Source organism: Tenebrio molitor, chromosome 2 (assembly GCF_963966145.1).
Source record: "Tenebrio molitor chromosome 2, icTenMoli1.1, whole genome shotgun sequence".
Classification (NCBI taxonomy): domain Eukaryota; kingdom Metazoa; phylum Arthropoda; class Insecta; order Coleoptera; family Tenebrionidae; genus Tenebrio; species Tenebrio molitor.
Window position 1 is genome coordinate 28955928 of NC_091047.1, and position 21977 is coordinate 28977904.

General features: G+C 33.9%; 3 protein-coding genes across 4 annotated transcripts; 2 read left to right on the forward strand and 1 right to left on the reverse strand.

The window, feature by feature from the left end:
- Positions 1–1992: 1992 nt before the first annotated feature.
- Positions 1993–16975, forward strand: Fatp3 (Fatty acid transport protein 3). The gene is made up of 8 exons (XM_069040326.1): positions 1993–2228; positions 2280–2389; positions 11914–12302; positions 12365–12801; positions 12854–13049; positions 13100–13448; positions 16092–16182; positions 16609–16975. Exons 1-8 carry the CDS (start codon positions 2226–2228, stop codon positions 16918–16920), a joined length of 1887 nt encoding a protein of 628 aa, XP_068896427.1. The 5' UTR covers positions 1993–2225; the 3' UTR covers positions 16921–16975.
- On the forward strand, positions 3512–7290 carry LOC138125062 (uncharacterized). The gene is made up of 2 exons (XM_069040323.1): positions 3512–3714; positions 4177–7290. The coding sequence occupies exon 2, from the start codon at positions 4177–4179 to the stop codon at positions 7213–7215; it is 3039 nt and encodes a 1012-aa protein (XP_068896424.1). The 5' UTR covers positions 3512–3714; the 3' UTR covers positions 7216–7290.
- LOC138125063 (Bardet-Biedl syndrome 2 protein homolog) lies at positions 16967–20121 on the reverse strand. Of its 2 annotated transcripts, XM_069040324.1 has the most exons (11): positions 20060–20113; positions 19665–19839; positions 19205–19618; positions 18813–18995; positions 18539–18761; positions 18253–18497; positions 17969–18151; positions 17551–17919; positions 17342–17505; positions 17145–17293; positions 16967–17088 (listed from the first exon to the last, which is right to left on the reverse strand). In XM_069040324.1, the coding sequence occupies exons 2-11, from the start codon at positions 19788–19790 to the stop codon at positions 16988–16990; spliced, it is 2157 nt and encodes a 718-aa protein (XP_068896425.1). In that variant the 5' UTR covers positions 19791–19839; positions 20060–20113; the 3' UTR covers positions 16967–16987. The 2 variants fall into 2 exon arrangements, 1 of the variants encoding a protein (XP_068896425.1); XR_011157333.1 differs by having other exon boundaries at positions 17145–17300; positions 19665–20121.
- Between the last annotated feature and the right edge of the window lie 1856 nt (positions 20122–21977).

Genomic DNA, 21977 nt, shown 5'->3' on the forward strand with positions numbered 1-21977 from the left:
CTCGGAACCGCCGACGAGAATAATAGGTCTAAAATTGCGTAGTGTTAAAATTGCACTAAGTTAACAAGGGACAAAGTTCAAATTTAAATTAATCAATTGGTTTCATCTTTCGACAAAATTTATTTTAGTTACGGATCATACGATTTTTAACTACATTATTATTAAATTGTTCTTCATTTTCTCCCTCCCGTTAACATTTCCTCTCTAGGATATTTCAATTGCGCTCAAGGAGGCCGTCGCAATCTTACACCACTCAAAAATTTTCGTCTCGTGTCTGAAACTGGACGATTGTCTTCGGATTAATTTAAAATTGTAACATTAAATTGTAGCAGTAGTGTCCTCGAGACACGTGAGGTTCAGGAAAATTAGGCACGAATTATACCTGACTCGTTTATTTTTTATTCACATTTTGTAATAATGTGCAGAGTTCAACCTGAACCTTGAAATTTTTAATGTAATGACTGTTGATAAAGTTTTAACAATTTCCACCGCCATGATAAGCAAAGCGCTTTAGTTATATTTTGTCATTTAAATTAAAAGGTGGAATCGCAAGTTCTTATAAAATACATAATATACAGAAAGGTAAGTGCCAAAACAAATTTTGATACGAGTCTGCGTGTTTGTTTATTGTGTTTATTAAATTTTAATTATTGGTTTTAACAAAGTTCACTTAATAAAAAAAATACATATTAAAAATTGAAATAAGGATTGCAGAACTTCTAGTGATAATATTAGTTTGGTCTAATAAGGCATAAGAATAACCTAAATAAGAATAAGAATAAATAATTTTTGGTTAGAAGTTATATAACAAACATTGTTAAAAATATTGGAACTGATTAGATTACAAAATAGAAACAAATCATATCTTATTTGTGACCTTCTTTTTATTAATCTAACTTGTAAAAACACTCGATATAATATTTTGAACTTTTGGGTGTGCCTATATTTTTTTTAGATTTGATTTGGTTAATGAATTTTAAACCGAATAATTATTTCGAAAAATAATCTTTTCAAAATTTAATGGCGATTACTCAACAAATTTCAAATAAACTAGGTACTTTAGTTTTTACACATGTTGGCTTTTTATATATATTTTTTTTGCATAGAAAAGAAAATGAAATTCTCTTCGTTTTTGGTTGCGGATTATCTTTAATAGTAAAGTTAGTTATTTTTTGAAAAGTTCTCAACAATGTTAATATTTTAGAAAAGAGAATTATTTTTAAACCAGAAATTTTCAAATCAACTGATGTCAAAGTTTAAGATACAGAACAGAGAAAAAATTCAGTTTTTCATTTCAATTAAATTGATTACCACTATGCACGTGCACTCAACGTCAAACTAATTACTTAACTGATATGATGATATTAAAAAAAGCAACCGGTTATTAGAGTAAAATTTTTCTTGTCAAGGTTACAGTAATTTTTCATTATAACTCATCGTGCTTTTTAGTTTCAATTGTAGATAAAATATTCACGCGCACGTAGTGTAATACATCTCGCAAGTCTTAAAACAAAAGCTACTCTCGTGTTCTAATTCTCTCTGATTCGTGACTAATTTTATCTAGTGGTTTTAGGTAGTTTTACGTACTTCTACTGTAATATACATACTACATATTTTAAAACGATTGTAGTTTTTACCAACTAAATGTTACAATATGACTCAATTTTGCATATTTCAAACATTTTTTTTGCATTGAATTATTTTTTATTATGCCAATTTTCGGAAATGTTATTCCCATTAGAATATTTTGAATAGAATTTTAAAAAATTAGGTAGTTTCCTACAGATTTTGCGTTCACAAAAAATCTTGAATTTAAATTTGGAAAAATGAAACAAGTATTTAAAAAACACCAGGCCCTAAGAACAACCCACTCGTAAAAATTATTTTCCGAAACGACTGCACTAGCCCTGTCCCACTATTTTTTTTTCATTTTGGAAAATTTTCACTTCCATTATTTTGCAAAGAATTCCATTCAAATGTTTTTATTTTTAGCTTCGCCGCGATCAGCAAAACAAAATATTTGTTTTCGTCTGATAAATCATGAGAGTCACATTGTTCGAAAACTACCGACAATGACCGACTTCATTGCTTACACTCTAAACCACAGAGAACCGGCGAATGAACGTAAGTTCAGCCGTTTAAGACCAGCTTAAGTGTCGCAAGTGAAGGTAGAATGCGTTGACTATTGTTTCCACCGTTTCATTCTAAAGAATTAACGATTCAAAATGGTATTTTCTTGGAACATTCAAACTACCGATTCAGAACTAAATATTTTTCAGATTTATTATTACACAGCGATCCTAGGGATCTTGTCGTCAATTTTTTTATTCACAAATAAGAGGTACAGGTGGTTTTACATCATCTACAAAACTATAGGGAGGGACATTAGGTAAGGAATAATTTTTTTACCAGTTTTAAAACGCCATTTTAATTCATTTATTACACTTCCTTTTTTTGTTCGATCTGCAATGCTCGCCAGTTAGTAATCAAAGCAGAATTTATACATTCACAGTATGTATTATCGTTCTGTATCATTCCGAGTTAATTATCATTCAAAACCTGCGACGTCACTACGTTACACTACAATTAAAGTAGGTCCAGAAATATACTGATTTTATGGACCACGGGAGACAAGGTAGGTAGAGCCTCGGGTAGAGCCCAGTCGCGCGAGGGGTGCCAGAAGTTTATTGCCCTGCCATAACTGACCACGTCAAGTTAATGTACTCCATCCCTCATAAAATCACTATATTTCTGGGCCTACTTTACTACATCTTTAATAATTTTTTAATTAATCCGATCAATTACCTCCAGTCCTTCAGTAGCACGCATTTATTTTGTACAATGAATAAACTCTCCTTTCATGTTTTAAATATTTACTACTTCTTATGTTGTTTATTTAGTGTTGTCGATGATTTTAATATTAAAGTTAATCATCGCTGTTATGTTTGTTTAGTGTATGATTTAGTGAAATGTTATCAGTTTATCAATTTTTGACTTCATTTGACGACCCCTGCGATAATTTATCTATTGTTATAGAACGTAGACAAAGTCCAAAACGCAATCAAAATTCAAATTTCCTATCAAACGACTTCTTTGAATAATTGAATGATAATGTATGGAGTTATTCTCGGGTTAACGATACAGTGCGTCAAACAGAAAAAAAAATCGAATAAACTGGTTAAGCTTGAAGTAAAAGTAATTCATGTATTTTTTTATTGTCGGAGAATCCTATGTAGTGTTGGTCATAGCAGATAACAAAAAACTTGTCCATCTTTGTCCTTGTTTATGCAAATGTGTTTTTATGATTCGCCACAACCAAATATGTAAATGAATTTAAATCTAATCTGATTATTCTTCAACTAGAAAAATGTGTTATAGTTTGACAAAAGATATTCTGAACGCTCGCGTACCAACATTTATAAAATTTTATCCAAACATCAATGGGCAATTTTATAAATGACAGAATTAAACTTACTAGGGTGAATAGCCTAGAGAATGAACACTGACCAGTAAATGAACGAAAGTCTGGTTTTTCGTTGAAAATAAGAAATCAGTAGCTTTTAAATAGTTCGCGCATGCTTTTGGCAAAAGTTACACGTGCGCAGTATTTTGTTCATTCATTAGATTAATTTTAACATCCAACTGTGCTTTGTGGATATTCGTCAGAAGTGGTGTGGGTAAGCAGGCGAAAGGCTGGGAGCCATTTTGTTTAAGGTAAGTTAGATATACTTATCTAGAAAACCATATTTTAAAACCAAATTTGAAGAAAATAATGAAACCTAGAGTAAGTAAAGTAAAGTAAATTGAACAAATTAACAATTTGTGCAGAAACAGGTTGATTTTTCATGTAAATTTGCAATATTAAGCCACGTTCAATAACTGGTTCCAAAGAATGGGTGATATCTAGTAAATGAACGCCCTGTTCATTCACTGGGTTTTTGCGTTTTTTATGAAATCAAGCGAAAATTTGCCTTATTAATTTCTGCTTATAGGGTTATCTTTTAATAAAATTATTTTCAACGTCAATTGTAGTCAGCCAGTTAATGAACGCCGCTTAAATTTAGTTCAGTCACTGAACAAGATGTGTTCATTAACTGGAATTTTATATTTGGACCTAATAGTTTTTAATAAAATTAATTGATATTAATGAAAGTATTTATTTGCATCTTATTTCAGATGAGTGAAGAGAAGTCTGTTCGAAAACTACCTCAGAAAGCTGCCAAAAAATACTGTCGATTCCGGTATGGAGAGGATGTACTTGCTAAAGCCATCCAAGATGTAAAAGACGGCATTGAATCTTTGAATTCGGCTTCAAAAAAATATAACATTCCCAAGTCAACACTTCATAATAAAATTAACGCGAAAACTCCTAACATTAGGAAAATGGGTCCTAAGCCAGTATTAGACGAATTCGAAGAAAGCCGTTTGGAACAGTGGATACTTGCCAAAGCCAAATTGGGATTTCCGATGCATCCATCCGAAGTAAAAGACGCTGTACAGAAGATTTTGACAGAAACTAATAGGCCAAATCCTTTTAAAAACAATAGGCCTGGAGAAAAATGGCTTAAATTATTTTTGCAAAGGCATCCAAACATTGTCAAACGTAATACTGAAATTATTTCCAAGTCGCGTGCTGCGGTAACTGAAACTGCTATCAGAAAATGGTTTCAGGACTTGAAACAATACTTGTTGGAACACGATTTTCTAGACATGATGGAGTACCCCTGTCGGATATATAACGCAGACGAAACTGGAGTAAGGACTTGCGTAAAATCAGGGCTGGTGTTGGGACCGATCTCCAAAAATTTCAAAAATTTTTATGAGATCTCATCTGGAAACGAAAAAGAATCCATTACTGTGTTGTGCACTTACAGCGCTTCCGGAGTTGCAGCTCCACCCATGGTGCTTTTTCCGTACAAAAGGATTCCCAAGGAGCTGGCTTTGTCAGTTCCAGGTACCTGGGGGACTGGACGCTCAGACAGTGGCTGGATGACCGCCGCAACTTTTTTTGAATATGTTGCCAACGTATTTTACAACTGGCTTGTCGAAAAACAAATTACATTTCCGGTAATTTTATTTATTGACGGACACAAAAGCCACTACAGTATCGAATTGTATGAATTTTGTGTGAAGAAAAAAATTATTTTATATTGTCTCTATCCGAATTCCACACACATCCTTCAACCATGTGATGTTACGATATTTAGACCCTTAAAAGTTGAGTGGAAGAAAGTTTGCCAAGCCCACAAACAAAAAACTAGCGCATCTATAACGCGCTACAACTTCTGCCCTCTGTTTAAAGAAGCTTTTGAAAAAGCATCGCAGCCCAATACCATAATAAAAGGTTTTGAAATCTGCGGTCTTTATCCATTAAATCCGGACAATGTAGATTTTTCGAAATGCATATCCACTAGAAGGAATGAACTATTTCCAAAACCCAAAGTAGGTGACAATGAACTGACGTTTCAAGACTGTAAGTCGTGTTTAAAAGTAATGAATCACTTCCTTGGTACTGCAAAACTTGCTGAATACGAGGATCTAGAAAATAACGCCAGAAGCGAAGATACTACTTACGCACTTTGGAAGTTCTGTGCAGATTTTAAGAATAAATCTGACAGTAATAGTTCTACAGCAAACGAATCGGAATTTAATTTTGACAATGGCGGGATTGCTCAACAGGAGCCTACGTACGAAGACTTCACAGAAACATTCTTGAATGATTTGCCGTTTGAAATCGATGGCGTTTTATACCCGGCATTTGACAATAATGACGATTACGCAATTGACAAGAAAAAATTAGAAGAGCTAGATGATGCAAACCAAATCACCTTTTCAAACTGTGATTCGAAAAATAGTGATAATCTAATCAACAGATTTGAACCTGTTGACAGTATAAATGGAACTACTGACTTTCTAAACTGTGATACGAAAAATAGTGATGATCTAATCAAACCTGTTGACAGTATAAATGGAACTACTGAAATAAAAGAATTTGGTGATAAAAATGAAACAACTGAATTCACGAATTTATCTTCAGAAGAATATACAGTAATGATTAAAGTTATCATGGAAATTATTCTAGACAGAGTTTTTGAGACTGTTGAAAAGAAGAAACCGTCTCACTCAACTGTGATTTATACACAAGATACCTCACACGGGGGAATCGAAAATATTAAAAGTGATAAGAAGATACAAGTTCTTTCAAACATTATTGTTAGAGAAAAGACTGATATTGAAGTTTGGGAAAAACATTTACATTGGCCCCATCAAAACGAAAAAGTTTGTAAACGCAAAAATGCTAAAAAAATGCCTTTCGCAATTACATCGTTAAAATGGTTAGAATATTACGAGCAACAAGACAAAGCAAAACAAGAGAAAGAAGAAGCAGCAAGACTCAGAAAACTTAAAAAAGAACAGAAGGCAAGTACTTCCCAAGCTGAAAAAAATATAATAATCAAAAGAAAGCGAGAGAGAAAAGACAAAAATAAAACAGTAGGAACAAAAAAAATCAAAAAGGGAAAACATTTTCAAGCAAAAGAATTGAAAAAGACTTCAAGTAAAGGAGAGAGAAGAGAAGACGAGAGTAGTTCCAGCGGATCCGACGATCTGACGGAAGTAGAAAAGAACCAAAGAAACAGTACCAAAAACAAATCAAAACATGAGAAGGAAGAAGCAGCAAGAGTCAGAACACTTAAAAAAGAGCAGAAGGCAAGTTCTTCCCAAGCTAAGAAAAGTATAATAATCAAAAGAAAGCGAGAGAGAAAAGACAAAGATAAAACAGTAGGAACAAAAAAAATCAAAAAGGAAAAACATTTTCAAGCAAAAGAATTGAAAAAGACTTCAAGTAAAGGAGAAAGAAGAGAAGACGAAAGTAGTTCCAGCGGGTCCGATGATCTGACGGAAGTAGAAGAGGAACAAAGAAACAGTACCAAAAACAAATCGGAAAATTTGACCGACAAAAATTTAGAGACAAAACAAATTCTGAAAATAGGAGACTACGTTGTTGTGAAATATGATGATAAGTTTTATCCAGGATTGATTAAGGCAACTGATCGAGAAGAATACGAAGTTAGCGTAATGAAACACAGCTCTAACGGAAAATGGAAGTGGCCAAAATTAACAGACCAAATTTGGTATAAAAAACATCAAATTATCAAAAAAATTAAGGAACCGAAACCTCTAACCTCTGGGGGTTTTTATAACGTCCAGATGTAGATCTACCTGTTTTAATTCTATTTTTGTACTAATTTTTATATAAAATACAAATTCATTAAACATGTTGTTCATTTACTGGCTTTTTTTCGTTCATTTACCAGATTTTATTGTTCATTCACTAGATTTTGGGACATTTTAAAAACATTATTTTTTATGAAACAGTTATAACACAATAATAATAATTTTTTTGTGCTTGATCATATTTTAAATATTTAAGAATTCCAACAAAAAATTTTAATATCACATAATGTCACAACCAAAAGTAAATGTTGCCGTCGAAAGTTAGAGTAATCCTTAATTGTTCATTTACTGGGCGATTCACCCTATTCGTAATTTTGCTCCAAACAACAAAATATTACCTACTGCTAATTATAACTTGACGTATAGTAAATTCAAAAAACTCCTGTACTGTCAAAATTAAATTTTAAATAAAATGCTTGTTTTGACTGTACTTGGATATAAAAAAATTTGGCTAGAGTGTACCGACATCAAAATTTTGTTACAAAATATATTTAGGTTATGTTTTCATTTTTAATCATTGAACTAAAAATGTTTTGAATCATTCATTGCTTCGAACACTTGAAGCGAAATGCAGCAACTAAATGAATTAGAGCAATTGAATAAGTTTATAGAAAACACGCGACAAAATGAAAACAGTTAACAAATTAAACAACAACCAAAATCATCTAAAATAAACTAATCTGTTTCATTTATTATTTAACACTTGATTAACACTTATCTCTCCAAAATTTTGATTTCTGAATCACAAGAATGAACACCAATTCTTAGTTAACAATACTGGACCGGCTTTGGCACAAATTTGTAATTTCTTCCCGTTATTATCACTTTTTTGTTTATTCCTCACGTAGAGGGATATCCCTCTACGGTTCCTCATAATAATTTCTTATGGCCCTCTTCTCTCGCGCCAATAGAACCACTCTAGACCCTAGTTCGTTTTGAACTTTCCATTTTAACCTTTTTACAAAATACACTTAAATAATTTTTGCAATTTATTTGACAATGTCAATTTAAACAAATGAATAGTTTGAAAAATTAAAAAATCATAGATAACAACGGGGCAATATGAAAATAACTAGTGATTTAACCAACCTAACAACTGTAATTTTGATTTTGACAGTCCAGATGTTTATTGAATATTGAATAAATTCTTAATAAAAAGGAGAATAACATTGGACCCGTATCGGAACCCTGTGGGACGCGAGAAGTTTAGATGCGAACATCTTCATTATTACTTTATTTTTGGTTATTTCTTAAAATAAATTAAAACCATACTAAAGTATCATACCGGGTGACCTCGCTGAAAGTTAGGATGGGTTTATTTTAGTGTCTTTAACATTATAAATTTGAAATTTTAGCATGTGAGTTATCACATAGAGAGACGTAACTTACTATAGTGGTAGAGGTGTTGGATCCTGTCATGGGCTATGACCTTGGAAATATCTGCGCGAAGGCGGAGCGATAAACCAGTAAAAAATCTGTAAATGAAAACTGAAAACGTCGACTAGGTACTATTGCGGGCAAAAAAAGTGGGAGATCAAATTTCTGTCAGTTTTGAAAAATTCGATGTAGTTCAAGCTTTATTGTCATTTTTTGACACTATTCCAGCTGACAGTTTAAAAATTTATTTTATACTCCTATTTCCTTTTCTAAATGCCCTCTTCTTTTGATAAAGGTAGATTTTGATTGGAACTTTGCATTAAATAAATATTCACTACGTGCTTATTTACAATCATTCCCTACAACCTACAATACTTAATGACAACGTCAATCAATTCAAAGTAGGGTTAGAATCAGATAAGGGTTATTTCACATTAAAAGTCAAGACAATGACGTTGATGTCCCACTTTTTTTGCCCGCAATAGAACTTGCAAATTCTAATATATGTACATAGACAAGAGAGAGACGAAACTAACGTAACGACTGACGATGTTTTCCGGTCGGTTTGTAGCGCCTACTTGAGACCAATATTCGTCGTTTGCCCAGATATGACTCATAGCCCATGAGGAAATCCAAGACCTCTACTCCATTACTCCCTCTCCAGCTGCCCCCAGCGACCCCCACTTCAAAATTTTAAATAACGCTCTACATTTTTAGCGATGAAATATAAAAGAGGACTTCTTTTTCAATACGTAATACAAAAAATATAGACTACAGAGGAATGTATTGAGATATTTGACTTTGAATTTTTAAAAATTGAAGATTTTTATCAGTTAGATAGATATGAAAATATTTAAAATAATCTAAATGAGTTTGGGAATGGTTGTACTATTGTTTATAATTACAGTTTCTTATTTAATTATTTTGAACAAGAATCTTTTTTTATTCCTTATTGTTAATTGCATAACTAAACATTTTTCTATCTTATCTAGGCTTTAAGTGTTTTATTTTCATTGCTTTAACCAGACAAACTTGATTATTCTAATCGATAAAAATATTCAATTTTGCATTATTATCGGAAATTTTTGCAGTGTAAATCAAAAATGTTATGTAATTATATTTTTCTAATATCTAGTTGTTAAAGGTGGCTTTCTGGACTGCTTGTCACCATGTAAATAACCTCATAACGGCCGGAGTCCGTTAGGGGTGTCCATTATGAGCGAGAGCGGCCGTTATGAATGACTAAATAACTATAGCAACGTAGATCTAAACTTTATTTTTCAACTTTTTTACAATTGGTACAATAATTAATGTTTAATGTTATGGGACACAAATTGAATTAATCGAAATCCGTATGCCACTAGCAGATGTAGACGAAATCGAAGATGATGCTTCCGAATTTTAACACCAACACAAGCGCGATTTTGCAGGGAATAACGATGATCTCACTTGCTCTGCGGCCATCCGGACATCGAGAATATCTTGATCGCGATTTTTTATTGATTTCAGTCGTTTATTTTCAACGGAAAGTTAAGTGTTGAACAAATCTGACAAACAGCAGCAAATGTAGACAAGATCGAAGATGATGCTTCACAATTTTAACACTAACACAAGCGCGATTTTGCAGGCAATAACGATGACCTCACTTCCGGACATCGGGAATATCTTGATTGCGATTTTTTATTGATTTTATTCATTAATTTTCAACGGAAAGTTAAGCGTTGAATAAATCTGACAAACAACATTGAAACAATTTTTTTTCACAAACAACGGTTGACACGACGACGCCCTACGCACACTTATTAATCATTCGGTTTTTTCGATGGCGTTGAAAAAAATGTATTTCAAAAAGATAATTGTGAACGAATCGTAGAGATATTACAAAAACTATTGTACAATACACGTCCGTTAGGGGGCCTCGCCAGTATTATTCGACTCGCTCTGCGAGCTCGTCTCACAAAATCTTTGGCTCGGCAGTAAAGGCTTTCCTAACGGATTTCTACTGTAAAATACTATTCAATAAATTCTTGACAAAACAATTTAAAACATTTTTAAATCTCAAAAATTTTCGTTTGTAACCTATTACTATTTTTACACAGACATACTAAAAAGCCCTGTCATTATTGGGCGCAGTGTACAAATTGTCGGTGAGTGCTAAATGGTTGACGGGAGAGGCAATTTTAACATTTGCGTTGAATTTTATTGTTAACCTTAGATGTTTGTTTGTTTTCGTTTGAGGTTAATTAAAATGTTTACAATAAAAATTAAATTAAATTTTTTAAGTAAAATTTGTCATCTCAAAAAAATTGTTATGTAAGGTATCAATTTTTTCCATTCATCGTTTAGCTAGTAAGAATGCCTATCACAAAAAGAAGAAAAAAGTGGGGGTTGTCATTTAAAAAAATTATTGATGATGTCATAATTAGGAGATGAAAAACTGTCAACATAATGTGAAGTACTGATGAATATGCACTTTTTAAAAACAAAGTTGATCTCGGAGAATTTTTCTCAAAAATTAATACTTACAATTTTATAGAATTTATTCCGAACTTTACGAACGCACTGTAGGTAGGTACTCAATACTCATGTATAAATAATAAAAGAAATGATATTTTGCAAGTTTTATTTATTTGGGTTAACGAGAAATAATCTTTGTTGTATTTTTAAATACAAATTTATTGATATACCTAGTGCATGGAAAATTCTCAAACAACGGTTTTATCTTTTCAAGCAAGTTTCAGATTTGAATATTTTCTTCGCAAAATTATGACTATTTGTACTATTGCTAATAGATATATGCATACCTTTCCACCTATTTCTATTTTTTTTTTAACTATTGCTATGCTGTTAGGTCAGGTAAAAAAGGACAAAATGAAAACTTTGAAAGTTTTAATGTACTTACTCTCATTCTCCAATTCCAACAACTTCGTCATTGCATGACCTCTAACTTTTCCAAATTGATTTAACTTTCAAAATCGCAAAAAATACCTTGAGTTCTCTTCAGGTACAAATAACTACATACTCCGTCAACCTCAATGGTAATGGTGTCCTGTAAAAGGATCTCTTCATTGTTGATTTTGAAGTAAATTATCGTCAAATTTTCTTGTTCCTTTAAAAATACCGCTTTCTATCAAAATTTTGGTTCAACCAAAGATCAAATGAGCAGTTAGTGGCAGATTTTCTGCATAAAACACTATTTTTCCAAATACGTCAAAGTTCATCGTTAAAAATTTCACAAACACCGAATAAGTGAATCCAACTTCGTCTGTTTTCTTTATTCATAGTTGGTACTCATTCCAGGGCCGGCTTGAGATTCGCAATTTTAAATTTCCAATTATGGAGGTACGAACATGGCAGACAAACAGTACCAAAAATCTTCACAAACGTTGCTTCAAAACACCCTGACAAAGTAGCTTTCTATTTTGAAAACGAGATTTGGACCTTTCGAGATGTAGAGAAATTTAGCAACAAAATCGCACACTTCTTCAAAAGTGAAGGGTACAAAAGAGGTGACACCATCGCTCTTTATCTGGAATCCAGACCTGAATATGTTTGTATATGGCTCGGTTTGGCGAAAATCGGAGTCGTTACGGCTTTGGTAAACAATAATCTTGTCGCCGATCCGTTGCTACATTCCATCAAAGTGTCGGATGCGAAGGCTGTGATTCTTGGAGCTGAACTTACTACAGGTACCTACTGTCGTACACCTTCTTACAAATGTTATGTTTTAATGATTAGAATACGGTTGCAGCGGTCAAAGAAGTGGCTAACAAATTACCAAAAACTAGATATTATAGGTTGTCCAAAGACAACAGCACACCAGAATACCTTGATGGTTTCGTAGACTTAAGAAGAGAACTAGAGGGTCAACCCGACACAGTCCCAAAAACCGATCTAGACAAAGGCAAACCTAAAGACAAATTGGTGTTTATTTACACTTCAGGTACTACGGGTTTGCCCAAAGCTGCTGTCATCACCAACATGCGCTACATGTTCATGTCTTTGGGCCTCCACTACATGACAATGTTATCAAAAGATGACATCTTGTACGACCCTCTACCTTTATACCACAGCGCTGGTGGGATTGTAGGAATTGGACAGTGCTTACTTCGCGGAATTTCTATCGTGATTAGAAAGAAATTTTCTGCTTCCAACTTCTGGAACGATTGCATCAAGTACAAATGCACGGTACTCCACCAACTCAACTAGTTAAACTCTCTTAAGCTCATTTATTTTCCAGGCAGCTCAGTACATAGGAGAAATATGTCGCTACATCCTTCTAGCGCACAGCAAAGACGACAAACCCATCCACCATTCCGTCAAGAAGATGATCGGAAACGGTCTAAGACCCCAAATCTGGAACCAGTTCGTTTCCAAGTTCCACATTCCAGAAGTGTACGAGTTCTACGGCGCTACTGAGGGCAACTCTAATCTAAGTACTGTCGATGCAAAAATGTTGGCTCTTTTTAATTTGAAATTTGTTTAGTTAACATCGACAGTAAGGTTGGAGCTGTGGGTTTCGTACCGAGGTATGCTGGTGCCATTTATCCCGTCACGCTGATTAAGTGCAACGAAATGACAGGAGTACCTATCAGGGGGAGTGATGGCTTTTGTAAACGTTGCCAACCTGGCGAACCCGGAGTGTTCATAGGTATCGTCAATCCTAAAAAGACTGTTAATGATTTTTCGGGCTACGCAGACAAGAAGGCCACCGAAAAAAAACTCATCGACAATGTCTTCAGAAAGGGTGATCTGTACTTTAATTCTGGGGATATCTTAGTGCAGGATGAGTTGGGTTACTATTATTTTAAGGACAGAACAGGAGACACTTTCAGGTAAGGAAAAGTGGAGAAAATATCTTTAAAAGTCCAGTTATAAAGCATAAAGTTAAACAGTGAAAAGTAAAATGAAAATCTAAATCGTTTTTTTGTGCTAACAATTCGGAATTGCTCGATACAAAGTTAAGATCTAATTTTTCTTTGTGACATTTTTGACTTAATAATATTATTCGGTTCCTGGGATCAAATTAAAAACTGAAACAATTTTTTTTAATAAAGAAATAAGTCTGGACGCGAGAAGACAATGAAACTAAACATTTTTTTTATTACTTATCCTCAAAGTACTTATTTACTAATAAAAGTTTCTGATAAGCAGTCAGATAACTTTAATTGACCTCTTGAGAACAAAATATCATTCAGGAAGTTCATAGTTCGGACATGAAGATTATCTAATAATAACATGTCATTTATATTTTTTGTTTTTGTTATGTTTAAAAACAACCATCTCTAAAGTATGATTCAAATCTAGATCTAAAGAGAATTTGGATTGGTGGTACTATGGCGGACAATAAATTTAGGCCGGCCTGTCATTGACTTGACATCAAAATGTGAAGCTGGCATTATGTTCAACTAACCCCATTTTCAATTTTTGTCATTCTTGTCATCGTGACAGCGATAATTAAAATTAAAATTGGGAAAAGAAGCGTGCACCAGAGAGAAGTGCTACTACAAATCAATTATGCTAGTGCGTCATGATCTGTAAGTTACGAAAAGGGCGCAGGAAACGCGAAACAGCTTGAAAACCTTCAATTTGACAAACTGACACATCAGTCATAATGACAATAAATGGTCGCTTGCATTGACTTTTTTGAAATGTCAGAAATTTGCCGGCCTAAATTTATTGTCCGCCATAGTACCGAGTGATTGAAAGAAAATAGTGGATTGGCAACACTGATGCAGTTGGTAGTGCAAGTCTTGTCGTGCATTATCTGTCAGTCATTTCTATTTAGGTTAGGTTAAGTCACGAAATACATTGTCGATTTAGATTTTTTTGACGTTTGTTTCAATTTTAAAAATTACGTGTGTCATGCCCACGATGTCGCCAACTAAAGATTTCAAATGTGTTACCAACATAACAAAATAATTTTCAATCATTTATAGTCACTCGGTACTACCGGATTATCAAGAAGGACTGTTTAAGTTGGCAATACAATTAAGAACATTTTTTTATTCGGCTATTTACAACACTGCAACCGGATATGTTTTATGGGTTTATTTGACAGATTTCTGACGTAGCATTAATAATGACAAAATGGTAGGCAGGTTATGAGTAGACTTAGACGAAAAATAGTGAGCGCATCAAGAATACCTCCCACCATCACGATCCAGTGCAGCGCGATCGTATTATAAAACGATCCACGGTTCACGCTCGCAGCGAAAAGATAGCGGTGCGGCACTGTAGCGGACTGGTGGGGAGCGCCAACTATTTTCCGCCTAACCCTAGTTATGCGAGTAAAAATTAACCACAAAAAGAAATCAAAGTTGGCATTCGGAATAATAATCTAAAAATTAACTACAGGAAATTCTGGAAGTGCTCCCCATTTTGCTCTAAACATAAATTAATTCTTCTCTCGAACGATTCACCAGCATGTTTAATTTAATTTGAAATGTCAAATTTGACTTGTAGTTACGGCTGTCAGTGTGAAGCCGTAATCAACCGACAACCGGAAGTTAGTCCAGTTGTACCATTTAAAAATAAAATGCAGCACTACCAACTTAACAGTCCTTCTTGATCACCCGTATTTCCATGTACTGTCGCGAGCAATAAATTTTGGTCGTCAATGTCATTTCAAAATTTGGTTAGATTGTCACAAATTTAAAAAATTTCCCTGCCTGATAATGCGCATGTCAACAAAGTGTCAAAAAAATGAGAAAAAAATGACAATTAATGTCATACAACATGATGATAGGTTATGATATTTACGACTGTTTTACAATGGAACATTTTCGATTGCGTCAAAGAATGACCTTGACGACCAAAATTTATTGCTCGCGACTGTAATTAATGAGACTGCGAGGGAGTTGGCTTAAACAGTACCCTTCTTCTGTTGCCAATAATTGGTATGATTTTAATACAATTGATTTTATAGTTTGAATCTCGCTACTACAATTTTCTGAAGAAATTATTGCAGAAAAATATAATCAGTCAAAAATTTTGTAAATAAAGTACCTAATCATAAATAAACAAAAATATTCTTCACTAAAAAATTATATGTAAAATTTTCTTCTACGATATCATCTCTTTGCAAAATTTATTACCCACTTTCTTTTATATCAAAGAAAATTCTGTCAAATACAAAAAGATTTAAATAGAAAGTACCTACTTACCAGAAGTTACTGTAAAAAAATAAAAAGCAAAAATTACCGTTACAATTTAGTTTACAAATCTATCGACGGTACATTAGAAATAAAAAATATGGTGATGGTTTTCTAAAGTACTACCCTTCATAACCCAACCAGTTGCGCCATAATCCTTCCTACAGCCCTACTATTTATATTTTGAAAAAATTATTATTGGTTTACTAACAAATTTTTTTAAATATTCTCACTTAAGTCTTTATAGCTTGGCCAACCATATAGATAATAACATTTAAATTATCTGATAATATCTAAATTAACATATTTTCTAAATACTTGCAGGTGGAAAGGAGAAAATGTTGCCACTTCAGAAATTGAGGCTGTAATTAGCAACGTTACCAACTTAAATGACGCTGTGGTATACGGTGTAGAGGTAATAGGTTGTCACTAACTAAAGTCCCGTCTGAGCTTTATTCAGCTTTGCTGAAAATATTGAACAAATGTGCATACAATTTTTTACCAGGCATTATTTTTGCTCTTTCGATGTGAAAGATTTTTATGACCGTTTTATATTTCAACAATGCCAAAATATGCTTAGCATTGAGCAGACAGTAGTGTTTTAGTCATCAGTTCAACCACCAGATTTACATTCACTCAAATTCTATTGTTATATTCCACAATATTTAGGAAGCAAAGTAGAATCATTTCTCAGTTTTTATTTTAAAATATTATTGAACATGAAACTGTAAAAATAAGAATTTTGTTTTTTGAGAAACCATTTGGAAACTGCCCCTTTCGCTATTTCGCCCTTTAGAATTTTCTTAGAGTAAACTTTTTTAAGTGGTACTTTGTTTTCAAGATACCGGGAACCGAAGGCCGCGCCGGTATGGTAGCCCTAGTGGACAACACCAAGACACTCGATTTATTTAAACTTTGCAAAGGTCTAAAGGACAACCTTCCGTCCTACGCCGTACCGTTATTCGTCAGAGTAATGGACTCTGTACCAATGACCGGTACTTTCAAACTGAAGAAAACCGACTTGCAACAGGAGGGCTTCGATATAGAAAAAGTGAAAGATCGATTGTTCCTTTACGATGCCAAAAACGTAACTTACGTAGAATTGACTCACAATAAATACAATGACATCATGACTGGAAAAATTAGGCTGTAATTGGTTGTTAGGTGCAATACGTAAATTTTTAAATAAACACTTTGGAGGTTGTTAAGTCGACATTTATTTACATTTCTCCGGTACGAATAATCTTCAAGAGACCATCAGTATTGTTGTTTTTGATGGCTAACCTGCAGTAGTTGATCATACTGGCAGAATTCGGCCCAACTGAAATAAGTTCAGAATGGTACTAACTGTGAAACTATGTACTGGTTACACTGCACCTCTCAAGCGTGAAGCTCTTTGTATGATGGAATTGATACTTTTCATCGTCTCTAGTCCTTCGTTGTAGTTGTGGAGTCTAATGTTGTAACTACTGATCAGTTCTTTGTTCAGCAACCTCAACTCATTGTAGTACTTTGGCATTTCCTCTCTGAAATCTAGTAATTCGAATTTATCTTTAACAAAAAGTATTACTTACATATCATTTAGTCTACTGTCTTCAGCTCGGATAACCAAAGCACGAATTTGCCCAAGACGATCTGCCACGTCAGTACCTAACCTCAATCTAGCATCTTGTATTTCTGTAAGCTTCTCCATGCAAGTGTTCAAATTTTCTTCTTCTTTTAAAAATGACGCTTTTGACTAAAATTTTGATTTAGCGTTAGCAGATATTTCTCACCCTCTCACCTCCAAACTCTCGATTTTTAAGAACATGGTCAAAGATTGGACCAAATCGGCAGCTAACGACATGTTCTCTGTATAAAACACTGTTCTTCCGGATATGTCAAAAGTCATCATCAATTCAGAACCATCTCTTAAACATTTCAAACGCATTGGCAGGTGAGATCCACTATCCACTTCTATATCAGAAGGTAGAAGAAAATTTTGATTGATCCACATACAGATCCGCTGAAGCCTCTCATTTATTTTAAATTCTACATAGCTTTCGGCTTTCTTGGTGCTTGTTTCTAGAAGAGTGTACATAGAGAATCTGGGGAGTTGTCTTGTGATCTCAAAGACGTGAAACTGGATGCTGTGGGCGTATCCGACCAAAGCCTTCAAGAAAAATTTTAAAAGTTCTAGTGGAGAGTTAGTTACGACATACCTTGATATGAATGTCTACAGGAGTATCTCTTGGGATGAATAAAGGGATCAGTATGTCTGAGCTTAATTTAGACTGAGGAGGGTGGACCACGTGAGTTTCACCTTTGAATATTCCTTCGGCGAAGATCACTACTGCTTTGATGATGGTACTATTGTTAGTAGACACGTATATTTCCACTTTATTCTAAATTCAGAATTTTTTTTAAAACTACTAGTGTTACATCAAATCAAAAGTCAAATTAAAAGAGAACGCTCTTGGTTGTCTTTTTGTCAAAAAGTACTCACATTCTTGGACTTCTCTTCGCTAGTTGCGATTCCAATCTGAAGTCTTGTATTTGCTGGAATAACTCCATCACTCTCATAACTCTCCATTTGATTCATTGCATTCTCATTATATTTGGAATTATTTTCATAATGTTTCAGTTCCAAAATTAAAGCTTGCTTTCTGGCTAAGAGCTCCCTCACAGTATCTTGCTCCAACCCTGCTCCAGGAGGTGTAGACAATGACTTCGTAGTGGTATAACCTCGAACTTTTCCAAACTTATTTGATCCTCAAAAACTGCAAAAATACCTTCGCCTTCGCTCGAGGCACAAATAACGTCGGTTTTGCCAACCGAGCGATAGTCACCCTCCACTACGCCTGCAACCCCAGCAGTCATGGTGTCCTTGAAAAGAACCTCCCCAGTTTTGGTAGAGCGACAGTCGATCTTGCCGTTGGACCAACCAGTGATAAGCTGGGTGGATCCTTGACCCAAGAGGTCATAATTTTGCATCGAAATGGCGAAGTGTTTAGACTGGAAGAAAGAGATTTATCAGGAACCTTCAAATGCGAGTTGATAAAGTACCTTGACCCTCCACAAGCGCACATCCTGTTCGTAGACACCAACAGTTCCGTTAGAGACCGAGTACGCAAATCTGTTTTCCGGAAGAACGGCCAGACCAGTGACCACTTCCGTCTCCACGTGTTCGGCGATAATCTGGTCGCCTTTGAAAATTCTAATGTTGAAGTCTTCGGAACTTACAACCAGCTGGAAGCAAATTAAATTTGTCAAAAATTTTGACGGTGGTACTTCCTAGTCTTGGTAGGTATTGATTCTAAAAGTGTATAACCTTTCGTTCATATGATTTTAAAGTGGGGTGGTTTTAAACCGGTTCTGAATACCTACCATGACAGTTTTAAAACGGTTTTGACTGTCACGCTGCTATTAACAGCTTTCAATTTATTGACGGTTTTTACCTCATTTGATCCATCTTTGTTGTAGTCCATGAGAATCATTGAAGTGACGACGTCACCCACCGCCGTCCAGAAAATTTCATTTCCTTCATGGTCATAACCATGCACTGACGAATTACCACCAACCATCACGATCTGAGCTTTGGAATCTTTAAAAGTACCCATGGTGATGGCTCTGACACCATCTGGACACTCTTTATAGAACACATCCTTATTATCGTGGACATGATAGGCTAAAATATGAGTTTCAGTGCCGACTATTAAAATGTCTTTTTCATCTTCTGGTAGCAGGATTCCTGCTGACAACGCTGTTATTGATTGGTTGATGTTTAAAGTAGCTATTTCCCGATTTGACTCTGACCAAATTATTCTGCCAGTTATGTTTGCATTTTTGCGGTGAGGACTGTGTATTAACACCTAAAAATGTGTCACAAGTGGTAGTTTCTCTGATTATTTTGCTTACCTTGTCGGCTGTCGTCGCAGCAGTCAGACACGGATGTGTCCCGTCGTATTTTCCTATAGTGACAAGGCCGGGAACTAGTTTGTAGTTCAGTTCCAAGGTAAAAACTGGTCTTATGAGTTTATCCATTTTGAAAACCTTTACGTTTTTAATAACAAATGAGGATAATAGTGCACGTCTGCAAGAATGAAATGGTAACCTAGTTACATGACAATACAAACAGTGGCGATTTATCGATTGTTGGTGGAAAATTCCGTTAATCGTATTTATGTGGTCATTCTAGAGAAATTTGTTAAAGAAAATATTGCAACAATATTATTTTTTAATATTTTGTCAATCCTGAACTGTTGTGTCAACATTTTTATTTAGGCTAGCGCCACATCTGACAGATAATTTACCATAGATCATCCGTTGCATTATGCCGACACTAAAATCTTTACACATATACTAGACACACTATATCGATAATAGGTCGCCTGACGGTCCATTTGCAACAGCAAAGGAACGATACGCGATGCAACATCGAGCGTGTATTATCCGTCAGATGTGGTGTTAGCATCACTAGAAAATAAAATTACAGCTAGAGAGTATATTTTGTCATTTTTACTTTTCTGTTCCGTAAAACTGCAAGAAACTGCTGATACTAAGGCGTAGTATATTTGTATTTAAAAATAAAAGTTTTAAGTAAAAGTTGATTGATATCTTAACACCATCTGAATTTTATAACTGTTGAATTCATAGGTGCCGCACAATGCATACATACCTACTCGTACCTGACACCTGAGAAAATTCTTTAAATCCAGTTAAACTTGTCAACGAGTTGTAGAGATAAGAGGGAAACAATTTTTTATTTAAATTTTGTGAAATTATTATTTATTTATTTAAATTGTCTCATAGTTTTTAAGGTCAAAAATTAAGATATGTGACCTAATTTTCTCTTGTGTAAATTTCAAAAGACTTGAATATTATGTCTAGGACGTACGCCATATATCGCCAAATATGGAAAATTTGTAAAGTATGCAGATTTTTTATTATGTACAATAGTCCCATTCAGTAGGTACACAGTGTCCTCGATTGCGTAGTTAAAGATACAGGTGTCTCCTAAAAAACGCCGCAAGTCATAATCATTATTATAACGTATGTGACAACGGTTTCGAGAAAATTGTTCAAATCTAATAATACAAACTGGACTGATTTATCTCTAACTTAAGTGTTCATTTAACATTCAACAATTCTTATAGTATTTTACAAAGCAGCTAAAGAACCGTGGATTTTTATGGTTTGCAATTTTCTTCGAATGCCTTTCATCAAAAAAAAAAATGACTGTCGTTTGACATTGAAGTTCTTTTAAAAAAACTGATAAATTAGAGCCTTTGTATAGTCCTTGCATATTCATTTATTTTGTCTTTTGTTTACTGAAATAGGATAGTAAAGTTATAGATCCATCAGCCATCATCTATTGACTTACGTTGGTTAAACAATAGACAACAGAATTCTATCCAGCAACTGAAATTGAAACGATAATTTAATTTTGCCAAACTGACGCATGTCCTCCAAAGAAAAACTTAGTACAATGCCATAAAAATAAAAAAATGCTTCATAAAAATTTAAAAGTACTTTGACAGGGTGTATAAAAGAATTAAAAAATTAACTTAACCTTTCTTTTTTTCATTTTAAAAATATGTATTCATATAAATATCTACTTTTTGTTTTGCATCAGTATTACACTTTAATAATTGGTGTTATGATTGTAACTTCAGGGTGTTTAATTGGTTGCATAACTCGCGGGGGACTTTTTATAAAATAAAATAGACTATTCAATTCACCTGTTATTTTTCAAATATTAACCAATAAAATAGCAGATATTCCACTAGTGAAAATAGATATAACTGACTATTCCACTACTGATCGAGGTGAATATTTTAAACAATCCTTGATTATTATTTTTATTCAAGGAAATTATTACTTTCTTACGAAGTTAACTGAACAATGAAATCATGTGTAATGCAAATTTGCGAACTAGCTTTGGAAATTTTTATTTTAAACATTGATTTCATTCATTGAATAGTCTGTTGAATACAACTCGTAGTCAAAGATAGTAGGATATTTTTCCGATGGTATCACTAGGTGTTCTGTGGTATCACTCATGGTCATTACGCTTTCGAACACCATTCGTGCTACGCACTCATGGTGTACATAAAGCAAATGACCATTCATGATACCACCACAAAAATATTCGACAATCTTTGACTACTCGTGGTATTATAACTGAATATTGCACTGGAGCAATACTCAAAAAGTGAAAAATTAATAAAT

What these genes read in the sequence shown, in the direction of transcription:
- Fatp3 (XM_069040326.1), top strand. An exon ending in ACTATAGGGAGGGACATTAG is followed by an intron (nt 2,390 to 11,913) that starts GTAAGGAATAAT and finishes TACTCATTCCAG; the next exon opens with GGCCGGCTTGAGATTCGCAA. An exon ending in GCATCAAGTACAAATGCACG is followed by an intron (nt 12,802 to 12,853) that starts GTACTCCACCAA and finishes TTTATTTTCCAG; the next exon opens with GCAGCTCAGTACATAGGAGA.
- LOC138125062 (XM_069040323.1), top strand. Translation starts at nt 4,177, where the DNA reads ATGAGTGAAGAGAAGTCTGTTCGAAAACTACCTCAGAAAGCTGCCAAA.
- LOC138125063 (XM_069040324.1), bottom strand. Translation starts at nt 19,790, where the DNA reads ATGGATAAACTCATAAGACCAGTTTTTACCTTGGAACTGAACTACAAA. An exon ending in ACAAAGATGGATCAAATGAG is followed by an intron (nt 18,996 to 19,204) that starts GTAAAAACCGTC and finishes ATTTGCTTCCAG; the next exon opens with CTGGTTGTAAGTTCCGAAGA. An exon ending in TGCGCTTGTGGAGGGTCAAG is followed by an intron (nt 18,762 to 18,812) that starts GTACTTTATCAA and finishes TCTTTCTTCCAG; the next exon opens with TCTAAACACTTCGCCATTTC.